Raw genomic sequence first — 13,637 nt, forward strand, 5'->3', positions numbered from 1 at the left:
TTCAAACTATTCCACAAAATAGAAACAGAAGGTACACTACCCAATTCATTCTATGAAGCCACAATTACGCTTATACCTAAAGCACACAAAGACCAGATGAAGAAAGAAAACTTCAGACCAATATCCCTTATAAACATTGATGCATAAATACTCAATAAAATTCTTGCAAACTGAATCCAATAACACATCAAAATGATCATTCACTACAATCAAGTAGGCTTCATCCCAGAGATGCAGGGATGGTTCAATATATGGGAATCCATCACTGTAATCCACTACATAAACAAACTCAAAGAAAAAAAAAACCGCACGATCATTTCATTAGATGCTGAGAAAGCATTTGACAAAATTCAGCATCCCTTCATATTAAAAGTCTTGGAAAGATCAGGAATTCAAGGCCCATACCTAAACATAGTAAAAGCAATATACAGCAAACCAGTAGCCAACATCAAACTGAATGGAGAGAAACTTGAAGCAATACCACTAAAATCAGGGAGTAGGCAAGGCTGCTCACTCTCTCCCTATCTATTCAACATAGTACTTGAAGTTCTAGGGCAATTAGACAATGAAAGAAGATCAAAGGGATACAAATTGGAAAGGAAGAAGTCAAAATATCACTGTCTGCAGATGATATGATCATATACTTAACTGACTCCAAAATTTCTACCAGAGAACTCCTAAAGCTGATAAACAACTTCAACAAAGTGACTGGATATAAAATTAACTCAAATCAGTAGCCTTCTTCTACTCAAAGGATAAACAGGCTAAGAAAGAAATTAGGGAAATGACACCCTTCACAATAGCCACAAATAATATTACATACCTTGGTGTGACTCTAACCAAGCAAGTGAAAGATCTATATGATAAGAAAAATGAAGAAAGAAATAGAAGATCTCAGAATATGGAAAGATCTCCCATGCTCATGGATTTGCAGGATTAATATTGTAAAAATGGCCATCTTGTCGAAAGCAATCTACAGATTCAATGCAATCCCCTATCAAAATTCCAACTCAATTCTTCATAGAGTTAGAAATAGCAATTTGCAAATTCATTTGGAATAACAAAAGACCCAAGATATCGAATACTATTCTCAACAATAAAAGAACTTCTGGGGGAATCACCATCCCTGACCTCAACGTGTATTATAAAGCCATAGTGATAAAAACTGCATGGTATTGGTAGAGTGACAGGCAGGAAGATCAATGGAATAGAATTGAAGACCCAGAAATGAACCCACACACATATGGTCATTTGATCTTTGACAAAGGAGCTAAAACTATCCAGTGGGAGAAAGACAGCATTTTAACAAATGGTCCTGGTTCAACTGTCGGTTAGCATATAGAAGAATGCAAATTGATCCATTCCTATCTCCCTGTACAAAGCTCAAGTCCAAGTGGATCAAGGACCTCAACATAAGACCAGATACACTGAAACTTATAGAGGAGAAAGTGGGGAAGACCCTCAAACATATGGGCACAGGGGAAAAATTCCTGAAGAGAACACCAGTGGCTTGTGCTGTAAGATCAAGAATTGACAAATGGGACCTCATGAAATTGTAAAGCTTCTGTAAGGCAAAGGACACTGTCAATAAGACAAAAAGGCAACCAACAATTGGGAAAAGATCTTTACCAATCCTATATCCCATAGAAGGCTAATATCCAATGTATACAAAGAACTCAGACTCCAGAGAACCAAATAACCCTATTAAAAATGGGGTACAGAGCTAAACAAAGAATTTTCAACTGAGGAATATCAACTGAGGAGTATCAACTGAGGAATAATGGCCAAGAAACACCTAAAGAAATGTTTAATATCCTTAGTCATCAGGGAATTGCAAATCAAAACAACCCTGAGATTCCATCTCACTCTAGTCAGAATGGCTAAAATCAAAAACTCGGGTGACAGCAGATGCTGGTGAGGATGTGGAGAAAGAGGAACACTCCTCCATTGCTGGTACATGTAAGCTGGTACAACCCCTCTGGAAATCAGTTTGGTGGTTCCTCAGAAAATTGGACATAGTATTACTCGAGGACTCAGCTATACCACTCCTGGGCATACCCCCGGAAGATGCTCCAACATATAATAAGGACACATCCTCCACTATGTTCATAGCAGCCTTATTTATAATAGCTAGAAGCTGGAAAGAACCCAGATGTCCTTCAACAGAGGAATAGATACAGAAAATGTGGTACATTTACACAGTGGAGTATTACTCAGCTATTAAAAACGACGAATTCATGAAATTCTTAGGCAAATGGATAGAACTAGAAAATATCATCCTGAGTAAGGTAACCCAATTGCAAAAGAAAACATGTTATGCACTCACTGATAAGTGGATACTAGCCCAAAAGCTCCAGATAACCAGGATACAATTTACAGACCACATGAAGCTCAATAAGAAGGAAGACCAAAGTGTGGGTTCTTTGTTCCTTCTTAGAAGGAGAACAAAATACATACAAGAGCAAATATGGAGATAAAGTGTAGAGCAGAGACTAAAGGAAAGGCCACCCAGAGACTGTCCCACCTGGGGATTCATCCCATATACAGTTACCAAACCCAGACACTATTGTAGATGCCAAGAAGTGCATGCTGAAAGGAGCCTGATATGGCTGTCTCCTGAGAGGCCCTGCCAGAGCCTTACAAATACAGAGGCAGATGTTAACAGCCAACCATTGAACTGAGCATGAGGTTCCTAAAAGAGGAGTTAGAGAAGGAGTTGAAGGGGTTTGCAACCCCACAGGAAGAATAACAATACCAACCAACCAGACTCCCCAGAGCTCCCAGGGACTAAGCCATCAACAAAGGAGTACACATGGTTCCAGCTGCAGATGTACCAGAGGATGACCTTGTCATGCACCAATGGAAGGAGAGGTCTTTGGTCCTATGAAGGCTCCATAGAAGCCCCAGTGTAGGAGAATCCAGGCAGGGGAGGTGGGAGTGGGTAGGTGGGTGGAGTAACACCCTCATAGAAGCAGGGGGAGGGAGGATGTGATAGGGTGTTTCTGGGAGGGAGGGAAACCAGGAAAGGGGATAACATTTGAAATATAAATAAAGAAAATATCCAATAAAAAGGAAGAAAGAAAGAAAGAAGGAAGGAAAGAAAGAAAGGAAGAAAGAAAGAAAGAAAGAAAGAAAGAAAATAGCTGGGTGGTGGTGGCGCATGCCTTTAATCCCAGCACTTGGGAGGCAGAGGCAGGTGGATTTCTGAGTTCGAGACCAGCCTAGTCTACAGAGTGAGTTCCAGGACAGCCAGAGCTATACAGAGAAACCCTGTCTCGAAAATAAAAAAAAAAGAAAGAAAGAAAAGAAAGGAAAGAGAAAGAAAAGAAAGAAAGAGAGAAAGAAAGAAAGACAGTATCACTAGGTAGACAAGGTTGCCCTCAAATTCATGAGCTTCCTTGCTGGCAGGCATTACAGGTGTGTATCACCAAATGGCCAGCTCATATCAACAACACATGTTCACTTGGTACTTTACACGTTCAGAGCATCCTTCACTTCCCACACCTTCTACCTTGAGACAAGATCTCTTATTGTTCAACACTGCATATAGCAGCCTAACTAGACACCCAGCTTCTATAGAGTCCCCTGGTTTTGCATCTTATCTCTCCAATGGAGCCTAGGGATTACTGATACCTGTGTTGCTGTGTCTAGCGTTTAAGTGGGTTCTAGGGAGCTGAACTCAGGCCCATCCGGCTTATACAGCAAGCATTTAACCCATAGAGCTACACACTTTTCTCGGTCTTGATTTGCCATTGCCCTGATGGGTCACCTTCAGCTTGTTGAGGTTTTTGTTGTTTTTTTGAGATAAAGTTTCACTGTGTAGTGAAGCAGAAACTTCTCGCTCTTTGGAAAGTTAGTTATATCAAATGATGGTTTGCTGGGGCACACAGGTGAAAGGATGTCTTGCTAAAGCAAACACATGAAAGACTTTTCCTGAAGCAGACACAGGTGAAAGGATGTTTGGATAGAGCAGACACATGAAAGGACGCTTGATGAAGGGGTATAAATATGACCCCACAGACAGTGGGAGATGAGCACCGAGCCTTAGTTTGGTTTGCTCTGCCTCCGTATTCTTTACTAAAGAATATATTGATTCACCTTACCTAGCAATGTTGAGCTCAACTTGTGATAACTCTGACATTGAAACGCCCAAGAACTGCTCTCAGGGTTCCTTCTCCTTTGGCAGCTTGCAGATTCAGTGGCCTTGCCTCAGTCTGGTTGGCAAGCCTGGCGGTTTCTTCAGAATTGAACTACAGTTGCTGGTTTGTGCCTGATGTCTGCTTGATGACCGGACTGGTCTGCAGCTGCTGAATTGTATTTGGTGTTTGCTACAGGACTGAACTGCTGCCAAAGATCAAGCTTGCCCTCAAAGAACCATTGCTGAACAGGTCTACTTCCCCCATATCCTAATCACTTTTCTCTTCCACTACCTCTGCTGGGTGGTGGGCTAGAGGAAATGTTGAACCCTTATTAAAAGTAGGTTGCAAAAAATTTATGCCTACAGTGTAGTTCTGGTTGACTTGGAACTTCCTGTATAGACCAGACTGGTCTTGAGCTCACAGGGATCTACCTGCTTATGCCTCCCTAGTGCTGGGTTGGGAGGACTTTACTATCACACCCAGCCTGGTTTTCTTATTTTACAATAAAGAGATGAGTGAGATACGATAATTCTTTTTCTTCATCTTTTATCTGTTTGGGTTTTGTTTTGTTTTGTTTTGTTTAGACACAATAATTCTAAATTCTGAATGATAAGCCCAAAGGAAGTCCTCATTTGTAAAATGAGACCCAAGCATGCTGATGACATCATAGAGAGGAGAATTCCAAGAGAATAGTTAGAGCTTCCTGGAAGCTGGGGCTGTAGTTGGATTGAGCTTAGCTTTAGGAGATCCAGAAAAGGGACTTTGGGTTCTACACTTAAGCTGTCTTTGTTCCAGGGGCTCCAAGACATTCATGGATCAACCTTCAAGAACAAATGAGCCTTACTACGATACACACCCCGGAGGCTTAGATCCAAGCCATCACTTCCACCCATCATCCTCCCATCCCTACCCTCACCTCTACCCTCATCTCCACCCCACCCTGCGTAGGCCAAGCCACAGTGGTGTCCATTATGATTCTCCTCAACATGGGATGTTCCAACAATCACCCCAACATCATGCTGGGTTCCCTCAACAAAATGAATCCCAGCATTTGCGTGAGTTCTCAGACTTCCATGAGAGTGCCATCTCCCATCATTCCTATCAGCAGGACAGGGCCCATCTCTCCATATTACCTAGCAATATCCCTCAGGCTTATGGTGGATCTCATCCTCCTGGTGAGTCTCAACACTCTGGTGGACCCCAGAGTGGATCTCTTATTGACCCACATCATCATCCCCACCAAGATAACTTTAGAGCCAGTATAGTTTTGCCCCGCCATGGGACAACCCACTATGAGAGGTCTGACCATCTTGACCAGCAGCAGAACAGAAGGCAGTCTCAGAATGCAGAAAACATTTCCCATCACTCCAATGCACCGTCCCAACGCCAGGAAGGATCTCACCATCAAGTTGACCATCCTGGGGGCCATCAAGCCCACTCTCACCGTGGTGAGCATGGTGAGCATGGTGAGCATGGTGAGCATGGTGAGCATGGTGAGCATGGTGAGCATGGTGAGCATGGTGAGCACCACAGGGAGCAACGACATCATCGTGGAGGTCACATGCAGCACCGTTTACATCATCGCACCCCAAGTGTCTCCCAACTCTCACACAAGTCCCACAGCACAGTTGTCACCACTCATTCTCATGCAGGCTCCAAAAGCACAACCAGTAGGCCTCGTTCCATCTTGGGAGCTCGATCCCATGTTTTCAGCCAAGTTCATTCCAAGGAGAGCTTGAGAGAATCACCCTCTTTGAGCGGAGAGGAGGATCATGTTCAGAAACGCAAAAGTGAGTTTTTCCTGGGGTCCCAACCCAGACTCCTACTTCCTTGCTCAGATTCATATGGCTCTAGCCCAGACCCCGAACTGGCTTTTCAGCCATCAGGAAGTCCAGTCCTCACTTGTGTGTGCATTCAATCAGCCATTCGCTTCTGGCTGCTCACTACTCCTTACTCCTTAAACTATTGGCTCTGAAAGTCTTGCACTGCCTCCTGTAGCCCTTACTTCATTCACTCACATGTTCATGTCTTCACCATTGAGGATCTAATCAAATGTAGATACCCCATCTTCCTGGGTCCTGGCAGTGCAGAGAAGAAGCTAGGGCAATTGCTTCACTCACAGGGTCCAAAGCTAGGGTTGGGTACAAGCTCAGACCATCTAATGACAGGAGCCTGGCATCTTGTACATCAGGAGATTTGCTTCTGTGGATTCTGTGCTCATGTTTGCCCCATTAAACTGTGAGACACTTGCTGAGGGCATATCCTGAGAACCAATACTAAAAGGAAAAACCAACTTACTGGAAGGCATGGAGAGATCTCAATGGTTACAGCCTCCCAGACTCTGTGCCTACAAGTTGCAGCAAATATAGCAAAGTTTCATGAATGACCAACCAGAGAAGGACTAGTGACTTACTGAAAGGGACTAGGAGAAGTGGTCAGGGGGTAGGAGGATTTAGCGGGATCTTAAACAGATAAAGAGATTGCCAAGAGGAAGGGATAATAACGAGAATCAGGACAAGCAGGATGGCAGGCACATTACTGAGTAGACAAGAGGGATGATAACGATGCCCATCTGGGAGGGTACCTGGGATCACTGCATTCCCATCACTACCCACATGAGCATAACTTTCTGATTCCTTTACAGAGGCCCAGAGGACCCACAAGAAGGCACACACTGGGAATATCTTCCAATTGCTATGGGGAAAAATAAGCCATCTTCTTTTGGGTCTCCAGCAAATGATATTGTCACTGACACAGACTCTGAGCTTTGAGACCTTTATCTTCGTCGTGGTCTGTCTCAACACAGTCGTCCTTGTGGCCCAGACTTTCACTGAGCTAGAGATCCGATGTGGTAAGAGTCAGGTGGCCTGTCCCTATGTTGAACAATTGATGTAGCTCCAAATCCTCCCACGAGCCTGATCCAGTACCTGAGGTCTTTACAATTTATGTTAAGACTGGCAGTAGTGGCACACGCCTTTAATCCCAGCACTCAGGAAGCAGAGGGACTCAGATTTCTGCGTGAGGCCAACATGGTCTACAGAGTGAGTCCCAGGATAGCCAGAGCTCTACAGAGAAACCCTGTCTCAGAAAAACCAAAAAACAAAAGCAAAAACAAAACAAACAAAAACAAAACAAAACCAAACGACAACAACAACAAAAGGACCCTTAAGTTTCTTCATCTTCACCCCCTGCAAACTTATTGACATTCCCAGAGGTAGAAATATTCTGAGGTCCTGCAGAAAACCCGACGAACTACAGGCCCTGCTGTTCACAATGCAGCCACCAGGTGGTAATATACTCTGAGTATACCACTCCAGGTGGGAGCAATGCTGGGAAGACCTCTACCAAGAGGCCCTGGAATAGTAAAAGTGGGAAGCCTGAGAACACTGGCCTCTTGAAACCCAGTAGAGCCAGTTGATTGAAGAGTCACTCAATGCACTACATGCACCACCATTCAAGGCAGCAGTTTTAGAACATGTTAAATGCATTTATGCTTATAAAGAACTCTGCCAAGCCTGTTTCTTGTTCCTATTTTACAGACAAGAAAACCCACAAACTGGGTGATTAAGCCCTTTAATAGAGCTTGGGAGCTGGGGCATATATCTTTAATTCCAGCAGAATGAAGCAGAGGCAGGCAGATCTCCATGAGTTTGAGACCAGCCTGACCTACATAGCAAGTTCCAGGCTAGCCAGAGCTACATAATAAGACTCTTGTCTCAAAAACAAACAAACAAACAAACAAACAAAACCCCACAACAACTGAAAGGATAAAGCAAAACAAAACAAAACAAAAACAAAAACAAAAAAGCCCAGCCGGGGAAAGCCTGGGTGTTTGGTCTACATGAGTAAAGAAGGGAGGAGAAGAGGGTGCCCAGGGTTCTGAGAATTATCACTAAGAAAGCCTCTGGTGTCCCCACAGAATGGTACTTCATGGTCTTGGACTCCATCTTCCTTTCCATCTACGTACTAGAAGCCATCCTCAAGTTAATTGGCATGTGCCTGGAGTATTTTTACGATCCATGGAACAATCTGGGTGGGTGGAGAAGGCTGCGATAGGGTGGGGAAGGTTGCGATAGGGTGGGAAAGAGGTGCTGAGCTGTTTGTGGGGAGTTAAGGACAGAAAGGGATGGGGGTGGGGTGGTTTTGGAAAGCCTGTGTGTCTGACCTAAGGGTCTGTCATGGCCTCCCTAAAACTGAAGCAGCGCTCTGCCCTTAGACTTCTTCATCATGGTGATGGCAGTGCTGGACTTTGTGCTCCTCCAGATAAACTCGCTCTCATATTCATTCTACAACCACAGCCTGTTCCGGATTCTCAAAGTCTTCAAGAGTATGCGGGCCCTAAGGGCCATCCGGGTCCTTCGGAGGCTCAGGTCATTACCACCAAGGCCACTCTCCCCTGTGGAGATTTTTCAAGAAAAAGGGAACATGGGCCTGGGTTTCCAGGGAATCCATGTGACCTGTTTCTTGGATGGTGGTGGGTTGACACTGTGGCCCCTTGCATGCTCGGAATAAACCTCACTGTGGTCCATGCATGGATCAATCTCTTTCTTTTCCTAGGAAGGATCAGGACTTGACTAATCACCAATGAATTAGGGACACTTTAATTTCAGCACCCAGTCTGGTTACCAGCTACAGCTCTCGCTTCCATCTCCACTAATTCAGACTCCCTCTCTATCACTGCCCACAGCATCCTGACCAGCCTCCACGAAGTGACCGGGACTCTGAGTGGATCTTTGCCATCCATCATAGCTATCCTCACCCTCATGTTTACCTGCCTCTGTATCCTGTGCAATGGAGGTTGGGTGGCTGCTGGCCTAGGACAGCTAAGAGAGGGGAGTCTAGAGGGGTTGAGTGCAGCTGGTGAGAGGTGGTACAATGGTGGGGAATCTGGTAATGGTTTGACCCTAAGCAGTTACAAGTCCTCTTCTCTGTGGTGCTCCGGGCACTGTTTCATGAGTCAGACCAAAAGCGCTTCCAGAACATCTTTACCACACTCTTCACCCTGTTCACCATGCTCACCTTGGACGACTGGTCCCTCATCTACATAGACAACAGGGCCGAAGGTGGGCAGAGGCCAGGGTCCAGGGCCTGGTTAGCAGACACTAGTGGCTTAATTACATCTGCCATATGGAGCTTCTGATACCTGCTGGAAAGGGTGGGAGTTAGGATGCCTTTTGATTGACCATTTCCCTCCCCTAGGCGCTTGGTACATCATACCCATCCTCATGATTTACATCATTATCCAGTACTTCATCTTCCTCAAGTGAGGCACCTGCTTTACTGCCCAGCTACACCATCAGTTCTTTACCTAACCCACCCCAGCCCTCTTACCCTCGTCATGCCACACTGGACTCAAAGGACAGTATGTGGCCACCTCTCTGGTGTCCCCTTTGAGACCATCCCACTGTCCCCTCTGCAGCCTGGTGATTGCTGTCCTGGTAGATAGCTTCCAGATGGCATTGATCAAAGGCCTAGAGAAAGTAAAGCTGGAGGTACCACACACACGGGGCAAGGACAGGGGGGATGGAAGAACAACACTTCAGGGAGGAAACCCTGGTAGAACGGAGACCTTTTCTGCAGCAAGCTGCCCGGGTCCATGAGAAGTTGCTGGAGGACTCTCTGACAGATCTCAACAAAGCAGGTACTGACCAGTCCCCCCTCCTGCCCATCTGCTTCCTCTCTAGAGTAGCCAGGCTGTTTCAGAGGTTTAAAATCTGAGATATGAGAAGACTATCCAAGTTTAGAACTTTAGTCCAAAGGATTCTAGTCAGTCCTCTAAAAGCCAATTAAATTTATCAATTTTTGAAAGACCTTACTTGCAAAAACAAATTATGGTTTATCAAACTATTGCTTGTAACTAACTTTCATGGCCTGCAGCAGTTGGTCTTCCATGAGACATTTACAACTGCCATTATGAGTCACGTAGACTCAAGGTCACATATACTCATCCAGATTTAGGCCTGAAATCCCAGCACTTGGGGGGGAAGGCAGGGGAGAGTCAGAAGTTCTGAAGCATCCTAGACCATATGAGACACTGTCTCAAGGGAAGGGGAGTTCCAAAGGATCTGATGCTCTCTTTTGGCCTCCATGGGTGGGTAGGGGCACACACAAAGTGCATACACATGCATGCTGACAGAACATATACACAGAGAGAATTTTTTAAAATCTTTGAGACAAAAAGAGGAAGAAAAGGAGATAAATATTAGAATCTGAGTTCTGAGTTTCTAGACCCTGTTGTAAGATCAGCATAAGAGATGGCTGATAATTACCTTAAGTAAAAAGATATATTGGCTCCAATTAACAGAGAGTGCAAGAGATTTGGGGAATAGCTTCAAATGATAATCTGGATCTCGTCTACATTTCTGCCTTGTTGCCTTTGGTGGTTTGTTGGTTGGTTTGGGTTTTTGGTTTCTTGATTTTTTGAGACAGGGCTTCTCTGTGTAGCTCTGGCTATCTTGAAACTTGCTCTGAGGATCAGATTGTCTTTGAACTAAAAGATCCACTTCCTCTGCCTCCTGAATACTAGGTCAAAGGTGTTTGCTCCCACACCCAGTCCTTTCCCTTTTTGAATCCAGTAATTTGCCTGGCTGCCATCCTTACCATGTCCCTTCTTTTCATTCAGATGATGCCCAAATGACTGAGGAAGCCTTGAAGATGCAGCTTATTGAGAAAATGTTTGGCAACATGACAGTGAAGTGAGGAGATGGAAGGAAGCAGGGCGGGGGGTGGGTTCAGGGCAAGAGATCTGCAGGCTGAATGGTAGGATAAAAAGCCAAAGAGCATTGCCTGTCTGTCTTGGGTGGAAGGAAGTAGGTGGAGGGCTAAGGCTTGTTTCCAAGGCTACAAATGGGACATGGAAAACATAAGCAGCTCTCTCTCTCTCTCTCTCTCTCTCTCTCTCTCTCTCTCTCTCTCTCTCTCTCTCTCTCTCTCTCTCTCTCTCTCTCTCTCTCTCTCTCTCTCTCTCTCTCTCTCTCTCTCTCGTGTGTGTGTGTGTGTGTGTGTGTGTGTGTGTGTGTGTGTTGTGTTTTGAGACAGGGTTTCTTTGTGTAGCCCTGACTATCCAGGAACTTGCTCCGTAAACCAGGCTGGCCTTGAACTCAGAGATCCAATTGCCTCTGCCTCCCAAGTGCTGGGACTAAAGGTGGGTGCCACCACTGCCTAGCTTCTCTAAAGTAGCCTGACCCTTGTCAGATGCAGGCTCCATGAGGGTGCCAGGGACCCAAAGAGAAATGCTACTTACTCTGTTACTGCCACTCCTGTCCATGCTGCCTGGCTCTTTGCTGGATCACTGACCAGGTTCAGCCAAGTGGAAGGTTGAAGGGTAATGTGGAGAATTGTGTGGACAAGGTCTGGAGAGCACATGGTGAAACCTCATTAATCCCCATCCCAGGCCAGGCCAGCAGAAGAGCCTTGGTGAAGACTGGGGTCCTTGGCAACAGGCTGCTGTGACTCCATTCTCAGGCTTCATTCTCTTGAGGTTCTCTGTGGAAGCCAAGCCCTGTGCTCCCTCCCTGCAGCCAGTCTGTCTCCAGATCATTATACAGGTCACACCTACAAGCGGATATCCTCTGGACTCCACTCACCATGACAGAATCCAACATCTGCAGCCTGGTGTTCAGAGTTCTATATGATTGGGGTGGTGTTAGCTTCCCTCAGATCATGGCCATTGCTACCTATGGCTTAGCCTTCTTTTCCCCACATTCTTATCGAAGACGACGACACATGTATTACTTCCAGGTCTCTGTCTACACTGTTGTTTTCTGGTTAGATATTGATACCAGGCTCAGATGACCAGCATTTGAGAAAGTCAGTTAAATTCCTAACTACTTTCACCCCCTGGGTCACTCTCCTGTTTATCCTACGTGTTCCAGGATCTGAGCCGCCATTGTAGCCTCTGACATACTTCTTTGGGGATATCGTCCCTACTGGTCCTCCCCACTTAGAGTATCTTTCAGTATAGTTTTTGTTGTTGTTGTTGTTGTTGTTGTTTTTTGTTTGTTTGTTTTTTTGTTTTTACTCTCCACTGGACTTAAGCTCTGATCCTAGATCTTCCTTTCCCCTCTGGATAGAGTCCTGGCTACTTCCCCTACAAGAGCTCTATGCATTGTGTTGACACTTACAATGGGTTGTACTGTCTGAGTCCAAGGGTGATACCTCTCATTCATCTCAACATCCTTGGAGCAACCTGCTTTTCCTATTCCCAATGTGTTTGGCAAATGGATTGATAAGATCCAATGGGTAGATGAGTGAGTGAGAAGGAACACGGGTCAATAAGTGGGGAGATGGATGTTGTTCAGACAGAGTGGTTGGGTCCAGGGAAGGGTGGGAGGGGAGGGGAGGGAAGTGTGCAGTGGTTGGATGGGCAGATAGTTGAGTGGATCCATGGAGAGGCTTTCGTAAATGAATGGGCAAAATGGAGGTCCAGGTGGCTAAAAAATGAACCATTGCTGATGCCTCTATGACACAGACACACAGAGACTTTTTGGGTATTGGAAAACAGCCAGACACATCAGGTATAATGGTGTATGCTGGTTGGTACTCAGTTCCTTGAAAGGCTGAGGCAGAAGAATCACAAGTTCAAAGCCAGCCTGGGCAACTCAGTGGGAACTCATTTCAAAATAAAAATGCAGAGGCTAGAAGAGATGGCTAAGCCTGTAAAGCAATCTCTATACAAGCATGAAGATCTGTGTTTGAATCCCAACACACATGTAAAACACTGGGTGTTGCCGTGCACTCTTGGACCTGCAATCCCAGTACTGAGGATGTAAAGTCAGGAGGATCCCTGTGGCTTGCCAGGTGGCCAGTCTAGCCAATCAGTGAGCTCCAGGCTCAATAGCAGACAACATCTTAAAAAGTAAAGTAGGGAACAATAGAGAAAGACACCTAATGTTGACTTCTGGCCTTCACAGGCACACACACATGTGTACATAAACACATACACATCTACAAAATAATAAATAAGGAAAAAAGTAAAATCCAGAAGGGGAGACATACTGGAGATAGACACCTAGGTCATGACGAGGAGAGCCATGTTAGGTCCCTAGGAGCCCAGTCCTTGCCTCTGCCCAACTCCAGGCAGCGGGCGCTCCACTTCCAGTTCCTGCAGTTGGTGGCAGCGGTGGAACAGCATCAACAGAAGTTTCGTTCCCAAGCATCTGTCATCGATGAGCTTGTGGACATTGCATTTGAGGTGAACCAGGAAGGGGAGGGGCAGGGGAAAGGAAGGAGAGGTTTGTGTGTCGGGGGGGCGGGGGAGTAGAAGCTCTAACTCAAAGTGGTGTGGCATTGGCAAAGGCTGGACCTGGTACAGTCACACACACCCTATCTGATCCTACAGGCTGGAGACGAAGATTACGGGAAGTGACCCTGAAGAATACTGACCTGAGTTTCTGGCAAGCTACCTACCTGGGTGGGTTGGAACAAGGCCCTAATGTTGCTGGTATTATCCAGAACCATGTTGGACTGAGGTCCCAATAGAGTTTTATAAACCCTGGA

At 45.5% G+C, this 13,637-nt stretch overlaps 1 protein-coding gene and 1 long non-coding RNA gene across 5 annotated transcripts in view; one reads left to right on the top strand and one right to left on the bottom strand.

The window, feature by feature from the left end:
* LOC116101008 overlaps nt 1-4,728 on the bottom strand; it is a 20,889-nt gene extending 16,161 nt beyond the window's left edge. Inside the window, exon 1 of the long non-coding RNA XR_004122762.1 lies at nt 4,104-4,728. This is a non-coding gene — a long non-coding RNA (uncharacterized LOC116101008). The remainder of the gene's footprint in view (nt 1-4,103) is intronic.
* Nucleotides 4,729-4,810: 82 nt separating this feature from the next.
* Nucleotides 4,811-13,637, top strand: Catsper1 (cation channel sperm associated 1). 4 transcript variants are annotated; one of them, XM_031384707.1, is made up of 13 exons: nt 4,811-5,596; nt 5,792-5,929; nt 6,784-6,990; nt 8,059-8,172; nt 8,356-8,509; nt 8,827-8,918; nt 9,059-9,202; nt 9,339-9,402; nt 9,559-9,631; nt 9,720-9,780; nt 10,762-10,834; nt 13,218-13,332; nt 13,480-13,637. In XM_031384707.1, the coding sequence occupies exons 1-13, from the start codon at nt 4,951-4,953 to the stop codon at nt 13,504-13,506; spliced, it is 1,908 nt and encodes a 635-aa protein (XP_031240567.1). In that variant the 5' UTR covers nt 4,811-4,950; the 3' UTR covers nt 13,507-13,637. The 4 variants fall into 4 exon arrangements, with proteins under 4 accessions (XP_031240567.1, XP_031240564.1, XP_031240565.1 ...); XM_031384704.1 differs by having other exon boundaries at nt 4,811-5,929; XM_031384705.1 differs by having other exon boundaries at nt 4,811-5,929; nt 13,240-13,332.

Source organism: Mastomys coucha, unplaced genomic scaffold (assembly GCF_008632895.1).
Source record: "Mastomys coucha isolate ucsf_1 unplaced genomic scaffold, UCSF_Mcou_1 pScaffold21, whole genome shotgun sequence".
Lineage (NCBI taxonomy): Eukaryota > Metazoa > Chordata > Mammalia > Rodentia > Muridae > Mastomys > Mastomys coucha.

Excerpts from the sequence above, each read along its gene's own strand:
- Catsper1 (XM_031384704.1), top strand. The coding sequence starts at position 4,951 with ATGGATCAACCTTCAAGAACAAATGAGCCTTACTACGATACACACCCC. Across the intron at positions 6,991-8,058 it reads TGAGCTAGAGATCCGATGTG|AATGGTACTTCATGGTCTTG; the intron begins GTAAGAGTCAGG and ends GTGTCCCCACAG. Across the intron at positions 10,835-13,217 it reads TTTGGCAACATGACAGTGAA|GCAGCGGGCGCTCCACTTCC; the intron begins GTGAGGAGATGG and ends GCCCAACTCCAG.